The sequence below is a fragment of the Phasianus colchicus genome, chromosome 19, assembly GCF_987193195.1.
Source record: "Phasianus colchicus chromosome 19, bPhaCol1.hap1.1, whole genome shotgun sequence".
NCBI classification, from domain to species: domain Eukaryota; kingdom Metazoa; phylum Chordata; class Aves; order Galliformes; family Phasianidae; genus Phasianus; species Phasianus colchicus.
This window is the reverse complement of record NC_143454.1, coordinates 8,819,162-8,843,873: the sequence shown is the minus strand read 5'-3', so window position 1 is coordinate 8,843,873 and position 24,712 is coordinate 8,819,162. Positions and strand designations below refer to the sequence as shown.

The window sequence follows — 24,712 nt, the reverse complement described above, 5'->3', positions numbered from 1 at the left end:
CTTTGCATTCTGCTACCTCCTTTTTTGGGCCAACCTGAAAGATAACATAAAAAACTTAAGGTTTAGAATGTTATTTGAAGAAGGCTTTTTTGGAGTTAATTACCGTAGAACCGTTTGAGTTGGAAGGGATCTTTAAAGGCCATCTGGTCCAACTTCCTGCAATGAATAAGGACACGTACAGCTCAGTCAGGTGCACAGAGCCTGCTCCAGCCTGACCCATCTGAAACAGAGCATTTCTATCACAACCCGTGCTACAGCACTCAAGTTATTTGACGTCAATCTTGGCGACTGAAGCATCTCTGTTGGCCAAAACTTGTACAAGTTCTGACTTAGAATCATTAAAGTTAAAAGAGACTGCAAAAAATCGCATCCAACCATCAGTTTTCCCTCTAAGCTGCGTCCTTCCAGGACTTCAGGCTTCTGAATCTTTGTCTGCTGAACCAAAGAACGTTTTGCAAGCTGTCCAGAGAGGGATCTGAACAACACTGAGAGTGGAGTAACATGAAATATGAGGTGCTTTACTTAATCTAAAGTGTTGTTTTGGAAACACACTATCAATAATCGGAGTGACACCGACTGATTACTGAGATGCTCAGCCGGAGCTGAGTGCTGTGCGGGTGAGGAGTGTAAGAGAAACGCGGAAACCTTTCCGCTCAGACAGCGAGGCGAGCAGCGTTTCCACTCGGAATTACACTCGTAGCTCTCAGTGCCGGCGCCGAAGCGGTTCCTGGAGCAGCACTTCGTCCTCGGAGCCGTTCCGTACCGCGTCCCCGCACGGCTCTCGGACCCTCGCAGCCGCTCACCTTCAGCAGGCAGGCGGCGCCGGGCGCGGGCACGGCGGTGCGATGGATGACCATCTCCTGCCCGCCGCTGTGCACGTCGCTGAGCTGCTCCAGCACGGCGATGCTGCGGGCGGTGCTCACCGACACCCGATGGTCCTCCGACCAGGCCAGCGGCTCCAACCCGCTGACCCCGTGCTGCAGCCGCACCGCCGGTTCTCTCCTCACCGCCGTCAATCTGAACCCTGCGCTGGCCGCCGCGGTCGCCGCCGCTTCTTCCACCAGCGAATCGAGTCCCAGCGGCGGCTCCTCCTCCCCCGCCGCCGGCGCTGACGGGCCGCCCCCGCTCTCCGCCGCCGCCGCCATCTTACCGCCGCCTCGCGGCCGCCCCGCCCGCACCGCGCATGCGCCGCCGTCGCCGAAGGCCCCGCGTTGTGCGGCTGTCCCGGCGCTGCCTGAGCGCGGCCGCCTCGGCGCCATGCAGGAGGACGGGCCGCTGCTCCTCAACCTCGGGCGGGTGGGTGCCGCCTGCTGCCTGACGGGGAGTCGCTTGGGAACGGAACCGCGGGGGCGGCAAAGCGGGTGGGGGGGGGGAGCTGAGCGGGGTTCGCTGTGGGTGAGCGAGGATGGCGCTGCTGATGGGCGGGGTGGGGGAGAGCCTGAGGGGGGCTGGGGGCTGCGGGGGGGTGAATCCCTGTGTGGGGAGCGCTGAGGGGAGCGGGGGGTGGTCGCGCGGTGTGCCGGGTGCGAGGCGTGCGGAGCGCAGCTGGGATTCGGCCGGTGTGTAAAGAAAGCTTCGAGAGCACGGAGTCCGAGCTGGGAGTTGTTTAGTGCCGAACGGCGTGAATGAAGGGAGGGGGGGGGAATGAATGGGGCTCGAGAACCGGGCGGCTCGCAGGAGGACGGGGAGAAGCGGGGCTGTGCGGGGCGTTGTGCGGGGGTCGGGCGTTCGTTGAAAGAGGGCTGAGGAGCGTGAAGGAGCTCTAGGGACGAAGGAAGCGAAATGAGTTTCTTTCCTCGCTGTTTGTGGAGGGAAAAAGATTTCCTCAGATTGGGAGGTAAGGAAAGAATCCGGTTGTGGTAAAAGAAAAAGAGCTCGGAAGCCTTGAAAGCTGGCAGGAGCAACGGGTTGGAGCGAAGGATGGGGTTCTTCTTCCTAAGAGAAGTGAAGAACCCCTCTGAGCTTGGTTTGATGATGTGAGGAGGTTTGCAGAGCTTTTGAGAGTGATTTTTCTGTAGCTGAACGGTTCCTAGTTTATTTATGACTACGTATAAAAATCTACCTTTTTTAAATCTCTTTAATTAAGGTGCAGAGGGTTTAAAAAAGAAGGGATCCATTTTTGGACTAATATTTCTGTTGTTCACTGTGAATGAAATATGGTACCATTTACTTAATCCTCATTCATTAACGCATTCTTGCTCTCTGATCTGTTTGCTAACATCAAAGCAGCCTAATGCTCTGAAAAGGAAGCTCCAGTCGTCACCACATGGAAACCCACCTCTGAAACGTAAACCGAAGCCATCAGTAAACAACTTCAAGAAACATGCTGCAGAGACTGGCACCAGGGAAAAGGGAAGCTCATCAAAAAGGTCTCTTCCTAAGAAGCAACTGACTGCCAGCCAAAATGAAAGCCAGAAAAGCAAACTTTTCATTAAGACATCCAGCCTGTTTAGAAACAACCCTGACATCCCAGAAATTCACAGGTATCTTACAAATTCCAGTGTTTGAGATTCAGGCTTCAATTCTAGCCTTTGCTTTGGCAAAGCAATTGCTTGGCATTTGGTTTCTTTGCTTTCTACATGAAATGCTAATGTGTAATTGTTAACCATACCGTATGCTTTGCTTTGTTTTCCCTAACTCAGAAAAGCAGTGCAGCAAGTGCAAGAAAACGTTTTCACTACAGACTCTTTCAGCCAGTTGGACCTCCATCCACACCTGGTGAGTGTTGTGGAGGCTTTGTGCCTTAGAACGTGCTATTTGAGGGGGGGTGACTTTTGAAAGATGAGAGATGTGCTTATATTCATGGCAACTTGGACAGACTCAACAGTGCTTTGATTGTGTTGCAGTCCCTTAGCTCAGTGTGCTGACCAGTATCCTGACATATCCCTGCACACAGTGACTCAACACTCTTTGCTGTTTCCATCTGTAATGTGGAAACCACTTAAAACTGTTTGAGAATTTCAGTATTTTAACAAATCTGGTATTTCATGTTGTACCAGCAATGGTGTAATTCTGATGAACTGGTAGAAATATTTTGAGGATATTGAAACTTTTCCATTTGGTTGTCCTGGGCTAGTAGAGAATGTGTTTTCTGGTTTTTGCTTTGTCTTGTGCTACAAAAGTAACAAAAAAGACAGTTTGACAACAAAACCCCTTTACTCCTGTTCGTTCTCTCTCTAGATAGCCACAATAACTACAGTTCTGAAGATATGTAGTATGACCAGGTAAGCAAATACCATATCAAAACTTCACATTTCACTGACTCTTAAAGCCAATCGTATGTGATTGTTTCATTACATCTAATTGGTTTGTGAAGGCAGCAACAACTGTTAGGCTGACCCACTTTCCACAGGGTTTGTTTCTTTCACATTTTGGGACAATAAATGATTCTAAGTTACACAGCAATTCATTGTCATGGGTAGAGATGAAACCTTGGAGTCCTAGCTCCTAATTTGGTACTTAAATCATAAAATCATCTTTTTTTGTGATTTATCATACCTAACAGGTATCTGTAGACTTTCCTCAAAAGCCACCTTCACTGGTGTAGCTATATAGCAGAGATGGACATGTGGAATTAAGGGTAAACAGTTTTGAAACAGTCACTGTATGTTATAACTTTAGGTTTCTATGCTCTCTTGCATCTGTATTTCCTGACCTGTTTTGTTTGTTACACAGTGTTCAGAAGCAAACAATTCCTGTGCTCCTGCAAGGCAAAGATGCTCTGGTGAGATCTCAGACTGGTTCAGGTCAGTGTTTAATTGCCAGTTTTCATTCCTAGGGCGTTTTAAGTTGGATCTGAAAAAAAAGAACCAAAACATCATGTTTCTAGTACAGCTTATGAGAGTGACAGGCTCAGAACCCTGGGGTGGGACTGCTGTGGCACAGACAGATGCTGTGCAAACTTCTGGAATGACACAGTGCACAGTGGTGGGACTGAATGATGATGTGCAGCTGCCAGCTATTGCACATGGGCCAGTTCCAAGGCTTGTGCTGGGGATGCCAGTCCAGGAGGCCAGTGGAGCTAAGCAGCATGCTCTCATCAAATAAACTTATGTGCTTGCTCTACAGTTAACTGTCTTGATGTCACGTTTTCTTGAGTGGATGGAAGTATTTATTTAGATGGATCTTAGTTGGATTCTGCTTTCTCTCCTTTTTAATTTAACCCCTGAGTGTATGATCTACCAGTCTTCCTTCCTGGAAACATTCTACTTAGTTAAGACTTTTCCAAGTTCTGATCTCAGTTTAAGAATAGTGAGGTGAATTATACTTTTATTTTCTGGAGTACCACAATTTCCTTTTTTTAAGTTTTTTTTCTTGGATATTTTTCCAATTTTCTTCCTTTTATGAAGGTAAAACTCTTGCCTATGGAATTCCACTTGTACAGTCTTTGCAAGGAATGAAATCCAAAATACAGGTAGGTGCAATGAAGTATGTTTGGTTTTGATACTAAGATTAATAAAAAATAAATTCTATCTGTTATCTTGAAGTCATCAGTGCCTATTCTTGTTACAAAGATTAAGCAGTCTCACTTTTTTCATTTGAATGTGGCTTATGTGATTGTCCTGTACTGTTGAGGTACAGATGATGTAAGAAAAATGTTCTTATACGTAAAATGTTGCACATTCACTTTTACATCCTGCAACAGCTAAATAGGCTATATTGTAAAGCTTGAAAGCAGGTGGGTTGCAGAAGAGACAACAGTTTGGAATCTTGGAAAACTGAAAACAAAGGTTACTGCCATGTCCTTTGAAATAATAGGCTTCTAATTTTCACATCAAGTGAGATTTATTATTTGCTTCCAATTTGGATCATCTGGTTGACCAGAGAACGCTGCTGCCTTCATTTGTGCATTGTGTTTTCTGGAAAGCCTTCAACCCATAAAAAAGTTGGGGTGATGCTTTTCCAGCTGTTGGAATAAATGGGTACAGTGGAATAAATTCCAGTATGTGGAATAAAACCTTGGGTATGACTGTGGATGGGTGTCAGAGCAGAAAAGAGGTGGCAGTGAGATATTGATATTTGAAAGAGTGTTGGTCTTTTTGAGATTTTTTTAAAAGAGGAGGGAAATACCTCAAACCATAGCGTGCCAGTTTGTACTAAAACCCATGAGAACTTGCTTTGTCAGCTGTTAGGTTTCAATAGTGGAAATGTCATGTGTATGAGCACTGCATTCTTCTTAGCAGTCTTCTCTGTTTGCAGCGAAGTGATGGGCCTTATGCACTGGTGTTAGTCCCAACAAGAGAGGTAGGTGACCCTTTACCTTTCAGTCTTGCTGAGTGTTTGAATGTAGGGCAGATGTGGATCCACAGGAGCCTAAAAAGTCTTAGGAAACATTTGTCCTTTTGCCCTCACAGAAAGAAAGTTTGCTCTCTGGATGTGTGTTAGCACTTTTGCTTGCTGCCATACTGAAATAAGTCATAAGAAGTGTCTAAGTTTTTCCATGCAGTGAGATATCAATTGGCAAGACTGGAGAAACTCTCTAGTTCAGTGCATGGGAGGGGAAAGCTTGCTTAACTCATGCAGGGGTTGTAAGTAAAGCCATTGAAATTAGCTTTGCAAGTGCATAGGTTTATACAAACACATCATTTTTGAAGCCTCTCTTTCAAATACATAAGTGAATGCTGAAGATGAGGCTATCAACAGTTGGTTTCTCCACTGAACTGTCTTCTGTTTGATTTATGTGATTTGCAAGTGCCAAGGCAATTTCAGACTAAGGTATCAACCTATTTTTTTTTGTGCATGAAATAATAATAACTTCAGTGTGGAGAATTGATTACAGGTATCCAGTTTGGGTCACAATATTTCATAGAACCTGCAGTGCAATATTTCATCTCAGTTCCCTGAAAAGATAAGGATCTGAAGCTATTTTTAAATTTTTACTGCAGTAAGCTCTCTGTCTTGCTAGGATGCTCCAAGAATACTAAGCATGTAGGAAACTGCACATGAGCTTATTTAAAGAGCTTCAATTAAGTGCACTTACGCAGATAACTTGTAATTACAATTGGTGTCATTTTTACTTTCTGTTGAAGGCAATGGCCTTTCTGGAGAGCTCAACAAATAATATGTGACGTGTAGTCAGAGCATTTAAAAAAACTTTTCTGTCATAACTAAGTCCTTTTCACTTACTGGAGTTCCATGAGTGAGTCAGAGTGGCACCACTGCCATTTTCTTGCAAGCTTTGTGTATACCATCTGTGCTGTGCTTATTGGGATATGAAGAGGTGCTAAAATCCAGTGGTGTGATCAGTCCGTGGTCAGGGGAGGGAATAATGTGGTCTTTCTTGACTGCTGGAAGACCCCTTGTTTTAACCTCTGGGCTCTGCATTTCCTTTTTGTAGTGATTTTCTTCCAGAAGTTGCAGAGCTTTCCTTTTTACTCCTCCAGTGGAGCAAAATCGTCTGTGCCTCCAACTTATTTTCTCCCTGGGGCGTTCACAGAGGCCAACAGAAGTCTGTATAGTCCTCAGAGCTGCCTTGTGGACCTGAACAAATAGGGAGGTTTTTGAACAGGTGCAGATATAATAGAATTATTATTTAAGGTAATAAAATAATAGGCAATTTCTTAAAAAAAAAAATAAAAATCAAGGATTCTGAAGGATTCTTAGGGTTCTGAAAATATATGAAACTGGATTATTTTACAGGTTTTTTTTTGAGCCTGAAAGGAACTTATGTCCACTAGCAGGCTTTCTCAGAACTCACTTTCTCATGTTGATTTCCTTAGCTTGCACTCCAGACTTTTGATACAATACAGAAACTACTCAAGGTAAGAATTCAATTCCCTGCTGTTTTCTTGTTTGGTTGTGTTGTGTTGTTTTCTTTATCCTTTGATCATCTTGGAAATGCTTACCATGACACATCCCATTTTACTGAAACTTACTAGACTGATGTGTTTCGGAAGGGGAGCAGAAGTTGTTTTGCCAGTTGAAAAGCTGGAGGAGTCAGAAGGCTTTTTGAAGTCATTAAATGGTGATGTGTTCCTTTTTGCTGAGGCAAAGTGTCTTACAATGGGGTTAGAACGTATCTAAATGGTTTATCTGATCCATATTCCCACTCCATCTTCTGGTTTTCCTTGAAATAATTATGAACTTTCCAAATCTTTTTTAATGCTGAAATTAGTATTTGTTTGTATCATGGTGAGGTTTAAAGTACTTCAGTCTTTCACAGTAGTTACAAGTTATGATGAGCAGTCTCTTGGTGTGGAATTTGCATCTTTTAATACTGGCCAGTAGCATTCTTTCATGACCTCAAGTGATTGAAGATGAACTGCACGTATGAAGTCTGATTGCTGCCCTTCTCCCCTCTAATTTTTTGCTTGGTTACATATAATATGTCATAACTATCAATTGCCATTTGTGACCCAAACCAAAAGATGTAGATCATGGTCTGACTGGACCGTGGAAGGACTGGACAAAATCCAATTTTCTTGGGTGATCACCAGGGGAGAAAACGACCAGTTGTTCTCTTTTTGGCACTCTTACTCTGCCAGCTGCAGAGATGGTGGATCTTGCTTAGACATCTTTCTTATTTTAAACCTTACAAAAAAGTGCTTTTTGTTAAAAACTATTTTGTTGGAGTATTTTTGGCAAGCAGTGATCCATACAAACTGAAACTTATTTACCAGTCATGCATTTGTGCAATCCTTACAAGCTGTGCTGTGTTTGTCCTGCATTTCTTCTCAAGTGAGGCAATAGCAGTCCTGTGCTTTGATTATCTCCCCTGTAAATATTGGGCAGTGTTGGATGTGATGAAGAGCTGGGCCTCATTAAAGTAAATGGCAAAAACTCCTGCTAGTATCAATGAGACTGACATTTTATGTGCAGACATGGTGACTGTGTGCCTGTAGGGCTGTGTACATACAAATAAACTTCATAGGTCCTGCGTCTTTCTTAAGTCTTTCTTGGCCACAGGAGGATATTGCTTAAAGGCAAGAAAGAAATAGCAGTGTAGTTTGTCTTTGAACATTTAGACTTCATGGGGAGAAGGAAAAGAAATATTATTGTGTGAGTGGATGTGGTGCAAAGATGATTTCATTTCTATCTTCCTAGACAATGTGGGGAGTAAGTTACATGCCTAGAACTAGAGGTGCCATTGATATTTAGCTGTGGGTGAGATAGTGCATGTAGATTGGATCTGTTAGATCAAATCAGGCACGCTCTGCTGCCAGCCCTGTCTCTTCTCTTTTTGCCAAGAAGAATAATTTTTTGATTAGGCTCTGTTTCTTTATGAAGAAGAACCTATGTTGTTCTTGATTTTCCTTTCTGTAGCCATTTACCTGGATTGTGCCTGGAGTGCTTATGGGGGGAGAAAAGAGAAAATCAGAAAAAGCCAGGTAGGAAGCCAACTTCTTAAATTGCATTTTGGGTTCTTCTGCTCTACAGCCATTTTATCAGTTACTCTTGTTTGGAGTGCTTTTCTTACTGAGCAAGGGGGTTGTGAGTATGGTTCTAGCTGTGATCTCCCAGGTTTTTACACAGATACAGTGGCTGGGTCAGCAGGAAGCATTCACTTTCCTCAGTTGGATCTATTTCTAAAGTGTTGATGAGCCTTCTGAGAAGATGATCTCTTGTGTCAGTATTTTTTCTCTTCTGACAAACACTTATATTTGCTTACCACCAAGTGCTGCCTGTAGTATTTGTTACGGGGGAAATTGGTTTCTGGAGAAGAGATTTCCTGGTGTTAAAAATCTTTCTTTTTCCCTTTGCAAAAATTGAACTGTAAGCCAGTAATCCAGAATGGAGTTTTCATTTGTCTATGTATAAGCATACACAAAAAGAAGTTTACTCTTGACAGTAAAAAGTACTCGATTTGAAAGAAAACCTGGCTTGCATGCTGTAATATTACTGATATTTCTTTCCACCTTGTCTGTATCACTGACTGTGCTGCTGTGAATATCAGTGATGATTAAAGGTGAAAGTTGGCAAGGAATTCCAGTTTTCATCAGTAAGAAAGTACTGTTCTGTTCATCCTACTGTGGCAATGATTTTTCCTCTGTAGGTTCAGTTCCTCATTCCAGGGTCCTATTCCAGAGTTTCTGGTGATCTGTGTGTTGTTCTTTTTCTTTTCTTTTTTTTTAATCAGATTACGGAAGGGGATAAATATCCTTATTTCAACTCCTGGACGCCTGGTTGATCACATCAAGTCCACAGAATGTATTCATTTCCGTCGCACTCAGTGGCTGATCATTGATGAAGCAGACAGGTAAACTTACAGATGTTTAGATACAGAAAAGAATGAAAATACCCCCTGCATCTTCATGGATAACGCATTTAAAACAATAAGGAAACCATTCATTCTCAGTGGCCTCAGTCAAGCAGCAAATGCCTGAGATTAGGAAGAAATGTCCCATTTGGACAGAGTATTCTATAGTTATTCAACTGCAGAGATTCTCTCAGTGTCTTCTGACATATCTGATTCTGGCAAAATGTGAGGACGAGACATGAAGCTAGATGGGCCAAAGATCTGATTAGCTCTAAGACTTCTGCTATTTTTAATTGGATTATGTAGGCTTAAGACTTTTTTTTTCTCATTCCTTCCTTACAGTCTTTTGTCATTTCTGTTGCTTTTGTAGGATCCTGGACCTGGGCTTTGAGAAGGATGTAACTGTGATACTTAATGCTTTAAATGCTGAGAGGGAGACGCGTCAGAACGTCCTGCTCTCAGCCACGCTCACTGAAGGTAGGTTACAGACAGATGGCCAGCTCTTTTAGCTGAAAAATTTGCAGGGAACTACAAAATATTTGAGTCTTGCTAAATTATAGCCCAATGAGAAGCCCTTTGCTGAAGTGGAATAATGCCTGTTGATTATATGGGGTTTATGACACTTCTTTGTTACTGAAATTTCTGTCAGTATGTTTATGTATATGTCACACATGTTCCAGAGCCATGAACCTGGCAAGCACTGTTTTTTTATGATATTTCTTTCCTTAAATATGAATTAAGGCAAAAAGAAGGACAGGGCAGGACAGTTCTGTTGTTTGCACTGTATCTTACAGTCAGTTGGGTGGAATTGAGCCAGGCCTAGTGACTCTTATGCTCTTGGTAAGTGCAAAGTAACACAGTTGGCTGGAGCAGGGTCTTGTGACACTTTTGGTGGAATCTGCAACAACTATGCTTGGCTAAGGCCTGAAACATCTTAAGTTTGTTAAGTGTTCTCTCAGTGTTTGAAGCATTACACATTAGTTCCTTGCCCTTCACTGTTTTTCACTGGAATTGCATTGTTGTATGATCACCTTCCCCAGCAGCACACCAGATTGAGCCTCATGTATTTTTCATTTCCTGTGCTTCAGGAGTAACACGGCTGGCTGATATCAGTTTGAATGATCCCATCAGAATTTCCATAGCAGATGAAGTCCGAAAGAGTCTCAAACCAGCATTACAAATAGAGAAAGAAGCCAACAGTTCCTCAAACTGTATGGACCAGGAAAACTTTGCTGTTCCAGAGAAGCTTAAGCAGTATTTCGTCATGGTCCCCAGCAAATTGAGGCTTGTCACGTTAGCAGCTTTTATCCTGGAGAAATGCATGGTGAGACTTGTTTGCATTTATGTTAAGTAGCCTTTTGCTCATTTCAACTCTTACATCTCTTAGTCTGTCAAGGTTAGTGTGGATTACATATAAAGCTTTGAATTTATGTCTTTCGTGCTGACAGTGAGGTAATTTCTTCTGTGGCTTAGCCTTTGGCTTCAAACTCCTTAATGTATCCATTCCTGGGTAATTGTATCCACAGAAGTGGAAGTCAGGTAGATAAATGAGCTTTTGGAGTTGGGAGAGGCCTGCAGGAAATGGTTAAATGCAATTTTCTTATTTTCTTGCAGTGTGAAAAGCAACGTAAGATGATCATCTTTTTCTCCAGTTGTGAACAAGTAGAATTCCACTATGAGCTCCTTGTTAATGTCCTTTCAGGAGAGCTAGAGTCTGAAAAACCTAAACGTTCATCTGTCTCCTCTGTGCAATTACAGTTTCTACGACTGCATGGCAACATGGAACAGGAAGTAAGTAGTAGCAAAATGGCTGGATACAAAGTTTTGTTCCTTATTCACTGAGATTTATTTTGTGGTTATTTTTGGGAGGAGGGCAGAAGAGAGGTTAGAGAATCATTTCACCTCTAGGGGCCTCACTCTTCCATCTGCTAATGAGAATAAGGATATTGTCCTACTTCTGAGAAGTACTTTGGTAGCTATATCCAAAAAGCACAGCTGAAGAGGAAAGAGGTACTATTTCAGCAGGCTGAGGCAGCCGTTCAGTATTCCCAGTGGGCATGCTTAAAGCATTTATGTATCCATGCTTCTTTTTCATGCAGTCGAGAAAGTCTTTTGATGCCAGAGGCAAACTTCATCCAAGCCCCAAAATGTTACTACGTGATAAGTTGACCTCCATTAGATGTGGATGGAGCAGTTTGGCACTCATTTTAAAGAACAGTGTCTTGACAGGCTACTCTTTTCACCGGGCTGGAATAATAGCGAGATAATGATGATTACCCCAAAATAAATGGGTTTTAGCAAGGTGTGCCTGGATGATGAATTTGGAGTTTGCTGCAGGGAGCTGAGAGGCCAGGAGAAGAGCACCAAATAAGCTGTCACTGCAGTGTTTTTCTCAATAACTGAGAGAGCTCCCTTGAAACTTCAGCTCCTGATCTTGCCCTTAGCCTGTGATAGAGAGAGCTGCTGCTCCGCTCTGAGCTGCACAGCAGAGATGGTAAATGAACAGAGCTTTTCTGATGAAGCAAGAGGTGAAGAGCCATTGTTTTTCTCACTCATTCCCATCCTGTGGAGACCAGAAACATGTGCTTTGCTGTCCCTGCATTCTGGCCTTTCCTCAACCTGCCTGTCTGAGCGAGTGAGCAGGCCTGGTCTGGCCCAACTCTACCCTGACCAGCTGTTAAGGCAACAGAACACCACTAAGTAGCTGGCACCAGGGGAAGGGTTTTGCCTTTTTAGTACCCAGTGTGTAATTAGTGCTTGATGTCTTCAAATTAAGAGCATTAATGGAGCTAAATTGTGGATCCCATATGGTACTGCTGAGCACGGCTGCTGTCATTGTCAACAAGATACAGCGTGCTCTCTTCTTTAATTTTTGTCAGCAGAGGGTTCAGCATGTCAGCAAGGCCCAAGTTTCCCTTCTTTCTTAGAACAGTAAGTCTAGCTGGGAGTCAGGTGTGTAAAGCTGTTTCTATAGCATCAGTGTAGCAGGCTGTTCACTTAGCCCCTAACTCTGAGGGGGAAATCTTGGAACATGGAGGGTGAGGATATTTTGGAAGAAAGAGGGAAAAAGACACAAGAAGAATGTGGGGATGGTATATTAGAAGCCAGAGACAGGACAAGAGTAAATGGAGTAAGATCAAAGAAATGTGAGTGTAGTGTTGTTTCTTACAGCTGGGGTGGGCAGGAGCAGCTGAGTAGGTGTTACTTGTAAATGTGACCAAATGCTGTTGAGGCCTTCAGTTACTGGTTGTCAGAGGTTGACTAATGTGACAGCAAATACATCTGTGATGTCATGTGGGACTGCTGGCAGGGCAGTGTGTTGTCTGGGGCTGTGGCAGCCTTACTTTGGAGGCTGACCTCAGTTTAGAAGTGGAGTAGCAGGAATCGTGTTGGTACAGACTAGAGATGGGGACACAGCTGTGGAGCTGATACTGGGGTCCCATCCCAGTGTCATCAGTCCTGGATTTCAGGAGCCCATTGGATGACCCTGACGAGTCCAAGGGCCCTCCTCATTGCTGGGGCCACGGGAGGGCGCCCAGGGATTCTACAGATGCTGCCTCAAAGGCTAGGAGCTCACTTCCTCCTTTCTCCTGCACAGGAGATTCTGACCAGGGTCTCCTTTCCCTTGTCCTGTTGCTTTGGAAACTTATCCTATGGTTCTCATGTGCAGCTGAGCATTTTTGGGACTTAATAATCTGATTTGCCCCATTGTGCCTTCCAGACCACACATCTGTACCATTACTTTTTCATTTGAGCCTGACTGCTCTTGAAGCCATGCATGATAGAGTTGAAAGAGCCATGGTTGTTGTTACTCTAGCTAATTTGCTTTGAAGTTGATTGTAACGTGCATATATATTCTTCATTTTTCTGTTCTAATCCTCTAGGAAAGAACAGAAGTCTTCCAAGAGTTCCTAAAATCCAATACTGGCATCTTACTTTGCACTGTAAGTATCTTAGTCTCTTTGTAGCACCATGCTAATGGGCCTGCCTGGTAATCTAATGGTAGAACAGAGGACTTGGCACTGAACTGTAATTCCAGCTCGCTGTCTGACCTTGAGGAAGGTCATCTCCTTTTTCTGCATCTCACATGTTAAATAAGGGCTGGTGCCCTCTTTGCAAACTATTGTGTGATCTATTACAGTAAGGCACCATATGCAGAAAAAAAACTTGTATCTTATACAAGAGCCTTTAAGTATGTTGCATGGCCGTATGTCTGCAAAAATCTGTTCATTTGAAGCTGGAACCTTGCCCTCTGTGTGCAGTCCATAGAAAGCAATCCTAATTTGTAGCATGCCCCGTAACTGCCAGGTAAATTGGATGTGGTGTGATATTTTCCATCTTAATGACTACCCCAAGGTTAAAAACAAAAACCTGCGGGGATGGAAGGGAAGCCCTACCAGAGAATGGTGTCATTAGAAATGCACATGCTCTGCTGCTCTCCATAGTTTGCCCTTCAAGCTTCCTTCACGGGTGCTGAGGGAGAAATTCTTGTCCTCTACTGAAGTTTGCTGGCACCCTTGTGTTATAGTGGCACCTTCTACTTCTCGTTTCTGACCTGTCGGTGCCACAGCTAGCCTGCTGCAGTGGTGCAGAAGGCTGCACGATTTGCTCTCTAATAGTGGCAGCTGTTGATCTGAAAATGTGTGAATCTTGGCGATTTCTACCCACTGCAAACTTGTAAATTACAGCGATCGGGAGTAATTAGAGCTGAGAAACCCTCTCTAGCTCTGAAATGACTCCTGTTCTTGCAGCACATTGTTCTTAAAGGAAACTAGTTACAATTTTTTTTTTTCAGAGAATGGGGGCTGATTTTTGTCTTATTTTTAAGTGCACAGTTATGAACTGGGACTGCCACGTACATAGGAGCATTTGACTTAGTATTGCCAAATTATGTTTATCTCTTGTAAAGATGTAGGTATCACCTGCTCCTCTTCTGTGTGAAGTCTTTACAACAAATTGATCAAGGTCAAAATGCATCTTTGCAATTCATAAGTGTAACTATTACTTGATTTTCCTGTATCTGGAGATAATACTTAAGTGTCTCAGGTGAGGAACATACCAAGATTAATCATTCACTGGTGTAGATAAAGTATTTTGAAGATAAGTAGCATATAGTAAATGCTGTGTACCAGATAGGTAAACTGTGCTATCCTTCATGCATGCTTTAGCTGTAACTGAGAAATTTCAAGGACTTATTTTGTTACAGAAATTTCTATTTAAGGAGTTCACAAAGATGCTGAATGTTTGGTTTTAGACAAAGATAAAATAGAATCATTGCAAACACTCATGTCTTTCATTGGGATAACAGTTACTGGGTAAGATGATTTGGAGGGGGAAATGCAGCCTGTGGCAGGAAAAATATGGCAGAAAACATACAGCTGATGACACGGTAGGAAAAAAAATAAGTTAGATAAAGAAATCCCAGTGGATGGGATTCCCTTCTTGAGACACTGGAGATGTGGCTTGATTTCTTGCAGTGCCACAGGCTCCATACAAGTGGACGTGGAATTGTGATGACAGGGCAGGTAGCCACATGTCAACTGAGTGATGATAGTTGTGTGTTTGCTCCTGACCTGTCATAAATGGGAGTTAATGTGTATTAGCTTCGATTGCAGTGAAGAGAGCAGTGTAAGGTGATGCATTTATCATAACACTTCTTCATTTTCAGTCTAAGCTACTTTGCATTTACTGCAAGGCAGGGATGCAAATCCTGACAGTTACAGTTACTATGGCTCAGCTGGCACATGGTTAGCATGTTAAGTACAGTAAGTTGTATGTCTAGGTCCAAAATAATCTGTGCACTTCAGTTCCCCATCTGTAAAATGGGGATAGTAGCACTCTTCTATCTTACAGAGATGTTGGGAGGACAAATGCATTGAAACCAGGAGGTGGCCTGTTACCACAGTAATGGGGACCATATGGACACCTTAATATAGAGATAGGCTTTGCACTAGTCCCACATTACAGGTGCCTCCCCAACGCAGATGTCCAAAGGGCAGCCAGGCACTATGACCACCTCCTGCCTCCGAGGGCATTGCTTTTTTTTTTTTTTAAATGCTTTTATTCATATCAGCAAAAATCTGCAGTGAGATGGTTCTGCTATTTCACTGCAAAACCATGTTTTGTGCCTGCGAAATTTTGAAACTTGGCTCACAAAAGAGCTGCACAAATAATGTTACTGTCCTTCCCTTGTCCCTTATGCCATGTTCTCCACCCATCTTTCCGCTCCAGTAAGCAATGGGACCTGCTGTTCCTTTTATTAATTTGCTCTATGTCATATGTATATTAGTATAGTGCATGAAATATTTTCTGCAGACAAGAAAATAAAGAAGGGCTGTGTATCTCAGAGGGTCTCATCCAGATTTATTTCTCTCCCCTTCACCGAAGTTCTTTGCAGCTTCCTTTGGGATGTGCCTTTTAAACAAGTTCATCTCTTCCAGGGAGAGAGGAAAGATCATTTGGAGATTGTTTGCTGTTTACTCAGTCACGCTAACTCATCTTGCCAGTTTTCTGGCGGCCCCAGCCAAGAGCTTTCGCCTCTGACAGCTTCTGTGCTCTCTCCTTCCTCCTCTGATTACGCAGCCCAATCTGTCACCCTGCCGACGGGGGTCTCTACCCTGCTGATGGCTTTCCACACTCGGCAGTAATGACTTTTGGCAGGCCGGGAAGGCGCGAGAGCTTCTTCCCCAGCTTGGAGAGCCGTTAGGCCCTCTCTGCCTGTTAGCTAAAGCACTTTGTGAGGTTCTTTGGTAAATAAATGAGTCATTTTAATCCAACTGACAGCCTGGCACCTGAGCAAGCTGCCTTCCATCTGTACTTCTAGGCCTCATGTAGGCAGCCAATTGTCAAGCTCAGGGCCTTCAAGACCTCACCATTGAGTGTCTTTCAAAAGCAACTTTAGCAATTTCCTTTGCCCTAATTAGATTGTGAGCAATGAAGGCCACTGCAAAAGTTTTGTGGCTGTGCTGTTTCTGATATTCTGCAGCGATACCCTTTGCTCTCTGCATGGGGTTTTTGCCTTTTGTTCCCTTGCATCCAACCCTTCTCTCTCTCCCTCACACCTCTGTCGTGTGCCATGAGGATGGGCTGCTGATGTGCATTGTTAGTAGCAGGAATTTCAGCATTTCTGCAAGTCTTCAGGTAGGGTGGACTTTTAAATCGTGCCATTCTGTGACTTGCAGTTGGGATCAGGGCAGGAACGTGGTGAAGGCTTTGCATTATTATTTGGTTGGCATCAGGGTTTTCTTTAAAATTATGCTGGAGTAGTTTCTTTCTCCTTGCGCCTGTGAGATGGGCATTCAGTTCTTCCTCTCACTGCTCATTGAGAGGAAACAGCAGTGATGTCATCAATCAGGTGTCATATTCTTCATTTCCCTGTTATTAAGGAATGGTGGTGTGAGAAATATATGGGAGGGATAATGCTGTCTGGGACAATGGGGAAGAAGTGAAAGTAGCGAATTGGAAATCTGTCAGGTTTCTTGAAAGAGCATTGGCAGCAGGTTAGTGCTTCTGTGTAGGAAATAAATGTAGTGCTAGTCAAACAGGATAATTGTTGTTTGAGCTGTATTCTCTTTCCTGCTACAATGACCCAGAAGTGTTTTTCTAAAGATGTGAGAAGCGAGAAGCTCATGCCTTCCTCAGCAGAGGAAGGCAAATCATCTCAAACTTTTTATCCTAATTCTACCCTGCTGCTGCCTACCAGGGTCTTTGTGAAAAAGAAGCTACAGGAGACGCAGGTGGACTGATACTGAGAAATCTTTGAGAGTTTGCAAAACACTCCAATTACCAGCGAATCCCAAGATACTTCTGAAAGAAAGCCAAGTTAAACCCCAAGAGAATAGCTGCTGATACATGTCAGTAACAGCTGAATGGAGTTGGTGGCATTGTGAAAGCAGTAGCGAATGCAGGGCTGATGATGGGAGAGAGCCTCCTCCTGAAATGTCCCTGGCTCTTTATCATGATTTTGGTTAACCTTTCAACTTTTCTTCTTCCTTTGGCAAATGTACTTGGGAACAATGCTGTCTGCAGCAGTGGTTTCCCAGCCAGACGTGTTGAGAAAAGGTATGGTAGAAGAGGAGGGGAATGGTCCTGCTGGTTGAGAGGGGAGGTCCCTTTCTCTGCTGTTGTCCCTGTGTTGGGGATGCGTGCTTGTGACCACAGGGATAGCTTGGTTTCAGGTAAGCTGCCCTTGTCCCAAGGTCAGAGCCCTCTGCTCAGCTACAGCCTTTCCTATACTGCTAGGTGTGAGAAAGAGCACAGAACAGGAGAAGACCAAAGACTTGTCAGCATGGAAGTACATAGCAGAACCAGCAAAATCAGACATCAGCACTCCTGTTTGTTTGTGCTGTAGAGTTCATAATCTTGTTATCCCAGTAACTGCTGTACACGTTCCCTGACTTCTCTTGATTTATTTTCTCCAGCCTCCTTTAAATGGCGTTTTGTACATCTGTTCATCTGACTTTGGGAACAAGTCATTTCCTAATGAGCATGTTGGAGTGGAAGTACGTATTATTTCAGAGTGGGCGCTGTGGAAACTGTCTCCTCCTTTACTGCAGTTGGAGCCACAAAGCAGCCTGGCTAGTGCTTATGGAAAGGTCTTTGCTGCCAAAACATCAGCTTCCTCGTCTTTTAACATGTGTGGGAGTCGCATGAAAACACTTCAGTGGGTGGCTGACACATTTTTAGTACATTAAGCTCCTGCTTACATTCTTAATATATTCTATTTTGCAACTAGCTAAAAGATACACGTGTTCCAAAACATTACCTAACAGAGTTAAATCTGCACACCTGCTCTGTTACTGCGCGTGGTGAATGTAAAATCCAAGGAGTATGTGAGGACGTTGCTAATGAACAGAACATCAAGAAGGGAGATTGAAGCACGCTTGTGCTCTCTCTCCATTTTGAACAGTATTTAAACTGTTTCTTCTCTGACAGGATATATTTTTGAGCTGCATTTGTCTGCAGATAACTAAAGGGTCTCACTCAAGCCCTTCTCCGAGTTGATGGGTTTTCTCACCAGCTGGCACATCAAACCATGTGAATGTCAGTCACTTCAGACTGTTTTCTTCAGGGCTGAGTTTTGTTTCTCCAAATTAAAAAGGCTGGTGAAAATCTAAGGCATGGCTGAAGTCCCCTCCCCTTGGGCTGTCCTTCAGCTTCTTGCAGATTCTACCAAATTCTTTGCTGCCCCTTTTTTATTTTTTCTTTTTTAATCACAGCACCAGGTGACCAGCAAATCTTCTGCTCCTCAGCTTCTTATCATCACTTAGGAAATTACAAATTAGTTCTTGGTGGAGATCAGTGCACTTTTGGATGTTCTACTCTAGGCCTAGGTTCACTGATCACTTGTTTTGTGGCTGTTTTCCTTTTCATCATTAGTGACCTGGTTTTAGTTCTTAGACTTGCAGAAGAAGTTAGCTCAGTGGCAGTATTGCCTTCCAGGGGTTTAATTCTGCCTCTCTTGTTGTTTGGGTGGTATGTGCTTCAAGTGGGTCTGTTTCATCAATGAAACAGACTGAAGAACCAAAGGTATCAGTACCATTAAGGTAGTTGACACTCTGATGTCATGTAAAGGGACTGTTATTCAACACCACTCTCCTGAAAGAGTTGTTTTTATATTCTCCAAGCTTTGGCCCATGGTAGTGGAATGCTTTTCATTGTGTTAACCTGATAACAGTCTCCCTTTTAAAGGATTAAAGCCCATCTCACCCAAAACCAGACACGTAAAATTCCTATTTGTGTAGCCAGTTGGTTCTCAGCATAATCACTGTCCTGGCAGAGTTTTTAATTTGCTGAAATCTGTGATTTACTTGGTAATTTCCTTGTTAATTTTAAAGGACGTTGCAGCACGTGGACTAGACCTGCCTCAAGTGATGTGGATCGTGCAGGTAGGTTTGCTGTGTATGTATGTGTGTGTATGCATTAAGTGCAGTCCTGCTTAGATGAGCTCCCTTTCCAGTCCAGACCCTCTTTCTGCAGTTGGCTTGTTTTTGTGCTGATGCCTCAGGTGTGGGAGACCCATGTATTTCTGACTGCATCTGTGCAGTGATCTGAGTGCTTCAGGTTGGGCTTTGCTGGATTGGGGCTGGGTTAGGTGTAAGCATTCAGCTTTCAGTAGAACTCCATAGTTCAGATTTCTCCTTTAAAAACAAAAAACCCATACCAACATTGCATTGCTGTTGACAGAAATATTGTCTTTAAAAAAAAAAAAAAACTTGAAACTAAGAGAGATGGATTGAACCTTAAAAATAGCAGCCTGTCACTTCAAAGAGGAATGTGGGGGCATGAAGCATTTCATTTTTGTAAAAGATCGATAATTAAAAGAAAGTGAGTTGAATTGGGGAAAACTGATTTAAAGATCCTCATGTATCAAGTGACGCACGGATAAAAAGAACAGGGCACAAAGCATCAGTGAAACAACCTTTTAATTTCTACCTCATCAGGTAATAAATTTGATTTGAATTTAGTGTTTTTAAAAATGAAAGATTTTGTAGCAGCTAGCTATTCGGAGAAGGCTGGGGAAGTAAAGTCCTTAATTCCCAGATCTGTATATTAATATAATTTACCAAAGATATAGTTGCCAGTGTTAGAACGCAGTGCAAATTACCTCAAGCCCTGGGAGACTTCTGTGTGTCCAGAAGGCGAAATCTCAGCTGTCCTGAGAGCTGTGTCCAAGAGCAAGGACCTGCAGGGAGCAATTAGATTGCTCACAGCATCTTACTCACACCTCTAGCCAGTAGAAACTTTGCCAGAGGGCACAGGTATAAACACTAGAGTGGGCTTTGGTTGTTGGTTTTTTTCCAGTTAAACTGCTGAGGGCTCATTTCTAAGCAGTATCTCTGTGCATGTTCGTTTTTCTAGGAAAGGAGGGGGGAAGGAATGGGGGAAGGCTAAAGGGAGGGAAATATGTCACCCTTTATCAGATCTTGCAAATAGCTGGGCATTTTTTCAGTCAAGTAAATGAGAGGCACTGCTATACTGGGGTTGGGTGGGGGCCTTTAAGCAACATCTCAGTTTGGACTCACAGTCATAGACGGAAAGACAACTGCTACCTGTATCACATGCTGCACAAAGCAGCACATCTCTCTTAGGTAGTTATTGGATAGAAGAAGCCTAAGATTTGCTTTAATCACAACAAAAACATAGCCAAATTTAGATTGGCCATATTTAATTGCATGGCTTTTCTCCTAAATGCGGCACAGGTGGCATCCCACTCTGTATGGGTACTGCTGGGCTTTGGTTGGTTGGAGGATTTAGTGAGAATTTTTTTATTATTTTTTTTTTTTGAGAGGGAGAAGCAAACAGATTCCTGATGTGCCTGTATAGAAATAAAATGTAAAAGGCAAAGAGAGACACTGAGATGGGGAAAACTGTCCTATTATCTGAAAGTTGGCCAATGTGTCACATTCACATGTCAAAAAACTGCTGTGGCTGAGGGGGTTGAGTGATGGTTACAGCGATGAGTCCGATGGGCTCTTGATAAACAGACTGATTCCGAGGGAGGTACAGCAGGTGGGTTTTGCTGAGATCCCCTTTGTTTCAGACGAGCAAACCGAGTGTCTCGTTTATAATTAACATGCTGTGTTCTGTTAATTCCTCCCTTCCCTTCTCATGTTCTCTTTTTGAAGTATAACGCTCCAGCTTCACCTGCGGAATACATCCACCGGATCGGGAGGACGGCTCGGATTGGCTGTCACGGGAACAGCCTGCTTGTCCTGGCACCTTCGGAGGCAGAATATGTCAGCTTGCTGGCTTCTCACAAGATTAAGTGAGTCAGAAACGCGAACAAAAGTTTCAGCTCATCCTTGCTAATTAACCTTCCGCGGCACTTTCAGCGGGACTGTAGCTTCGTGCAGGTTTTAATAAGAATTTATTAATTCTTGTGATCCAGGACCAGCCCCAGACTGGCAAAAGGAGAGGGGGATGCGTGTGGAAAATCATCTGGCTGGCAGATTGTGTGTGTGTATGTGGGGGATGAGGGGCACCGAGGAGATGGGAGTCGAAGATCCTTTGCATTTGGTTGTTATCTCCGTGGCCCTGGGTTCAAGTTGTGGCTATGCAGAGATCACAAGTCAAATGAGCCTGTCAAATGCTAGCTGGCCATCTGCCTGCATAGCACCATATTGTCAGAGATTGTGCTTTCTCTTCAGGAGAGATCCGGCAGAGAAATAGCTGGGGAGCTGTGGGTCATATCTGGCAGGTAATTGGCCCAGATATGTTGTGTAAGTGCCTTGTGGCAAAAATAGAAGAGGTTTCTGTGAGTGGTGAGTGCCCAGTATGGTCCTGGAAGGCAAAGGGCTGGGGGGGGACTCAACAGACCTAAAGTAGGGTTTGTTTCAGGCTGGCTGAGAATGCTTCTCTCATACTGGCCAGAACTTGGGAACGGGCAGTAAGGAGAGCAAAGCCAGGCTGGTGAGGGAGCTGACTGCTCTTTGGGCTGCTACTCAATGGCTGACACGCTGTGATATTTCAGTCCAGGTCTCCTTGCACACTGGTCCCTTTGTGGGGATAAAAAACCTTCAGTATTGCCAGCAGAGAGCATTACCAGGTCCCAAGCCTCCCCAGCAGGCAACTGGAGATACGATTCCTCTTGCTTCCTGCATTGCTGTCTCTTTGGCATTTCAGAGCAGCAGCTGAATAGAGTCCCTTTAGTGTTGTTCTTGTGTTGGTGGAGTCCTGTAAACTCATGCACAGATTAGTTCTCTTTTATTTGTTGTGTTTATGTCGGGTGGAGCTGCTTGGAGCCAAATTTGGTTTTGCATCCTTGAAACAAACAAATGTTGGCAGTAAATACGGGCTTATTCTAGGCTGCGAGCCATTTAGTGGTCTAACAAAGAGCCATCCATCATCCCAGGTAACTATCTATTAAGCAGACACCAGCAAGACATGGAGGGCTAAGCTGACAGGGTTTTTTTTCATGTAACAAACAGCACTGACATTTAAAGGTGAAATCCCACATAATTGTGAATTTTTAACTCCAAGTAGAAAGTTGTATTTTTTCCATTTTATAATATTTGGGAAGGGTTGGAGGAAGGAGAGGAAAACTTCCCTTTTTTTTTTTTTTAATTGTTAATGCTTTTATCCAATTTTGTTGGATTTTTTTTTTTAACAAGTTTAAGAAGCAGTGTCACTCACTCACACTGCTAATTATATCTGCTGAGAAGACCTGTTGTTGAGCTAGCCACCGTTCTTCAGCAGTCTAGAAGACTCTGCTCGGTGTGTAAGGAGAGCTTTATGTGAATATTTTTTCTCTGCTTCTCAAATCAGTGCGTCCAAACAACTCCAGGGATTGTCTTCTCTTGTTTGTTTTATGTTCGTCGTAAAACTTGCTGCCCTGGAGATAAGGGACTGCCGAAAAAAAAAAGAGTGTGATTTTTCTGCCTTTGACCTCTGTCTTAGATGGGAGAAAATCAGTGTCTAATTGGCATGGGTGGGCGATTCGGCCTGTTTGCAGTCATGTGTCCTCTGCTCTTCCTACGTAGCAGCACACGGTGTGAGAAGGGACAGCGGCAAGAAGAGAGAGCTGATGAATTACAGAGAAGATGCAGGAAGGCAGCTCGAAGCTAAAGGCAGCGAGTGCCATCAGCACAAATTGCCGTTACCCTTCATAAACAGAGCATTATGGTGATAATCCTGACAATTTAATTCAGTGCGAGGCTGAAAGACAGCATGTGTTGGGCTGTCACCGATCCTCTTCAGCACTGATCATTTTTTTTCTTTATCCTGGGTCTTCACAGCTTTTGACCTGGGCTGCGCAAGTTACCAGAATTTGTGTCGTTTTTAATTCTTAGCCTTTTGTTTTGTGTTGGGTTTCAGTGTGCGCTCTGAATTGTTCTTAATTTTTTTTTTTCCTTTTATAAATGAAATTCCCGCGAGGTTTATTGAAATGTAAATACTTCATAAAATATGTATTTCTAAGAAGACAAAGCATGAGACAGGTCCCTGCCATCTTCAGCTGGTGTAAATGAGTAGTGCCACACTGATTTACAGGAGGTGAGGATCTGACCCAGAGGTTTTTTTTTTTTAAACCCCTCCACCCACCCCAGCATGCATGGGAGTAAGTCCAGAAGTGTTGAGAGTCGGAAGTAATGAGAGCAGACGTGGCTTTGTTCCTGGATGAAAATCCACTTCGGAATTAGGGATGACTGCCTTTGAAATTGGAAATCGCTCGCAATTAATTTTCACCAGTACCTGAAGCCTCTCCTTGGCTTCCACTGTGGAAAAGCAGCTTTAGCCGTTGCCAAAACGATCTCACTTTGGCTCTGCTGAGATCAGTAATTCCCAACGGGTCTCAAGGAAGCCGTGTGCCTCTGTAACTTTCTTTTCAGTCTTTGTGTGGCTTGAAGTTGTGGCTCCTCTGTCCAGCTGTATGTACATGCATGCTGATGTTTTGTGTGCATTTCCCCATTTTTCTTTTTAAAGCTTAGACTCCAAAACGTTCTGTCTCAGCATAACTAACACGTTTTCCTCTATAGGGAAGAGGCAAGGAGCAGCAGAAAGTCAGTGAGGTTTACTTTTTTTTTTTTTTTTTTTTTTGCTTATGTCTCTTTTAGTTCCTTCAACTGCAATCTAGCAGCGCCTGCCTCGACAGCTATCAGATAATTTCTTTATCTCCTAACGGCGGCCTAACTAATTTATAAAGGAGGGTGCATCACCGTGAAGGCACGAGTCATTTCTCTCCCTTCTCCACGTTGTGCTCCCCCCTCCCCTGCTCCCCTCACATGCTGCTCCCCGCTGAGAACCAGGTTCACATATCTGTTAGGCTGCGAGCTGGCAGCGCGCCGCGAGAGGGGAGGATCGGCGAGGGGGTGACATATCAGACAAATCAATGTCAAAGGTTTGACGTTTTCATTCATAGCTGTGTCAAAGGAACCTTGGGGGGATGGGGAGGTACACTTTTCACTTGCTTAAGCGCTTGGCGTTTATGTTTTAATTTACTGTTACACTTTTCAAAAACAAACAGGAACCCTCAGTTGTCATTTTATGCTCCATTTGCCTTTCTCCCCATCTCTCCCTTACTCCTCTCTGCATCCTCTGTGGAGGAATTTGTGTACTGAGAGTCCCAGCTGCACGGATATGGGGCTCCTCTCCCATGTAGGATATCTTATGGCCACGTTGGCCCGTAGCTCTGAGGCTGGGTGACTCTTTCTGCAGATCATCTCTTTTCCTTTAGTTACGTTGTGATGATGAGCCAGTGGAGGTTGGAAGTGCAGATTGCAGGGAAAAGATATTTGTTGCTTGAAGTGGAAAGGACACAGCATCCTGTTGTAATACAGAACATGGCAAAGAATTATTCATTCCTCCTTACCAGGAGTTTTGAGATCTCTGAGTGAAGAGAAAAGGAAGATCCTTGTTGGTACAATTTGTTTCTGTGCTTCGTAGAAAATCATCAGTGCCTCCTTTCTGAAACTGCCTGCATCTGTCTGACCATGTGAGATCTTGGAATCCGAGGAGTGCTGGGCCCCCAAGATTTATCTCTTCCTTACCCTATAGTAAACCCCAGTGAACTCCTTGGCT

At 43.7% G+C, this 24,712-nt stretch overlaps 1 protein-coding gene across 3 annotated transcripts in view; it reads left to right on the top strand.

The window, feature by feature from the left end:
• The first annotated feature begins 232 nt into the window (after positions 1-232).
• Positions 233-24,712, top strand: part of DDX31 (DEAD-box helicase 31) — a 43,265-nt gene continuing 18,785 nt past the window's right edge. Inside the window, exons 1-16 of one of the 3 annotated variants that reach the window (XR_004168098.2) lie at positions 233-1,296; positions 2,227-2,483; positions 2,643-2,718; positions 3,181-3,224; positions 3,676-3,746; positions 4,350-4,414; positions 5,200-5,244; positions 6,720-6,761; positions 8,263-8,327; positions 9,077-9,196; positions 9,567-9,673; positions 10,285-10,520; positions 10,811-10,987; positions 13,081-13,140; positions 19,033-19,083; positions 20,824-20,963. Coding sequence is in view for 2 of the 3 variants with exons in the window: in XM_031601770.2 (XP_031457630.2) it covers positions 850-1,296; positions 2,227-2,483; positions 2,643-2,718; positions 3,181-3,224; positions 3,676-3,746; positions 4,350-4,414; positions 5,200-5,244; positions 6,720-6,761; positions 8,263-8,327; positions 9,077-9,196; positions 9,567-9,673; positions 10,285-10,520; positions 10,811-10,987; positions 13,081-13,140; positions 19,033-19,083; positions 20,824-20,963 (2,003 nt within the window). In the remaining variant the exon portion in view is untranslated. The remainder of the gene's footprint in view (positions 1,297-2,226; positions 2,484-2,642; positions 2,719-3,180; positions 3,225-3,675; positions 3,747-4,349; positions 4,415-5,199; positions 5,245-6,719; positions 6,762-8,262; positions 8,328-9,076; positions 9,197-9,566; positions 9,674-10,284; positions 10,521-10,810; positions 10,988-13,080; positions 13,141-19,032; positions 19,084-20,823; positions 20,964-24,712) is intronic. The other 2 variants (XM_031601770.2, XM_031601771.2) reach the window with 2 other exon arrangements.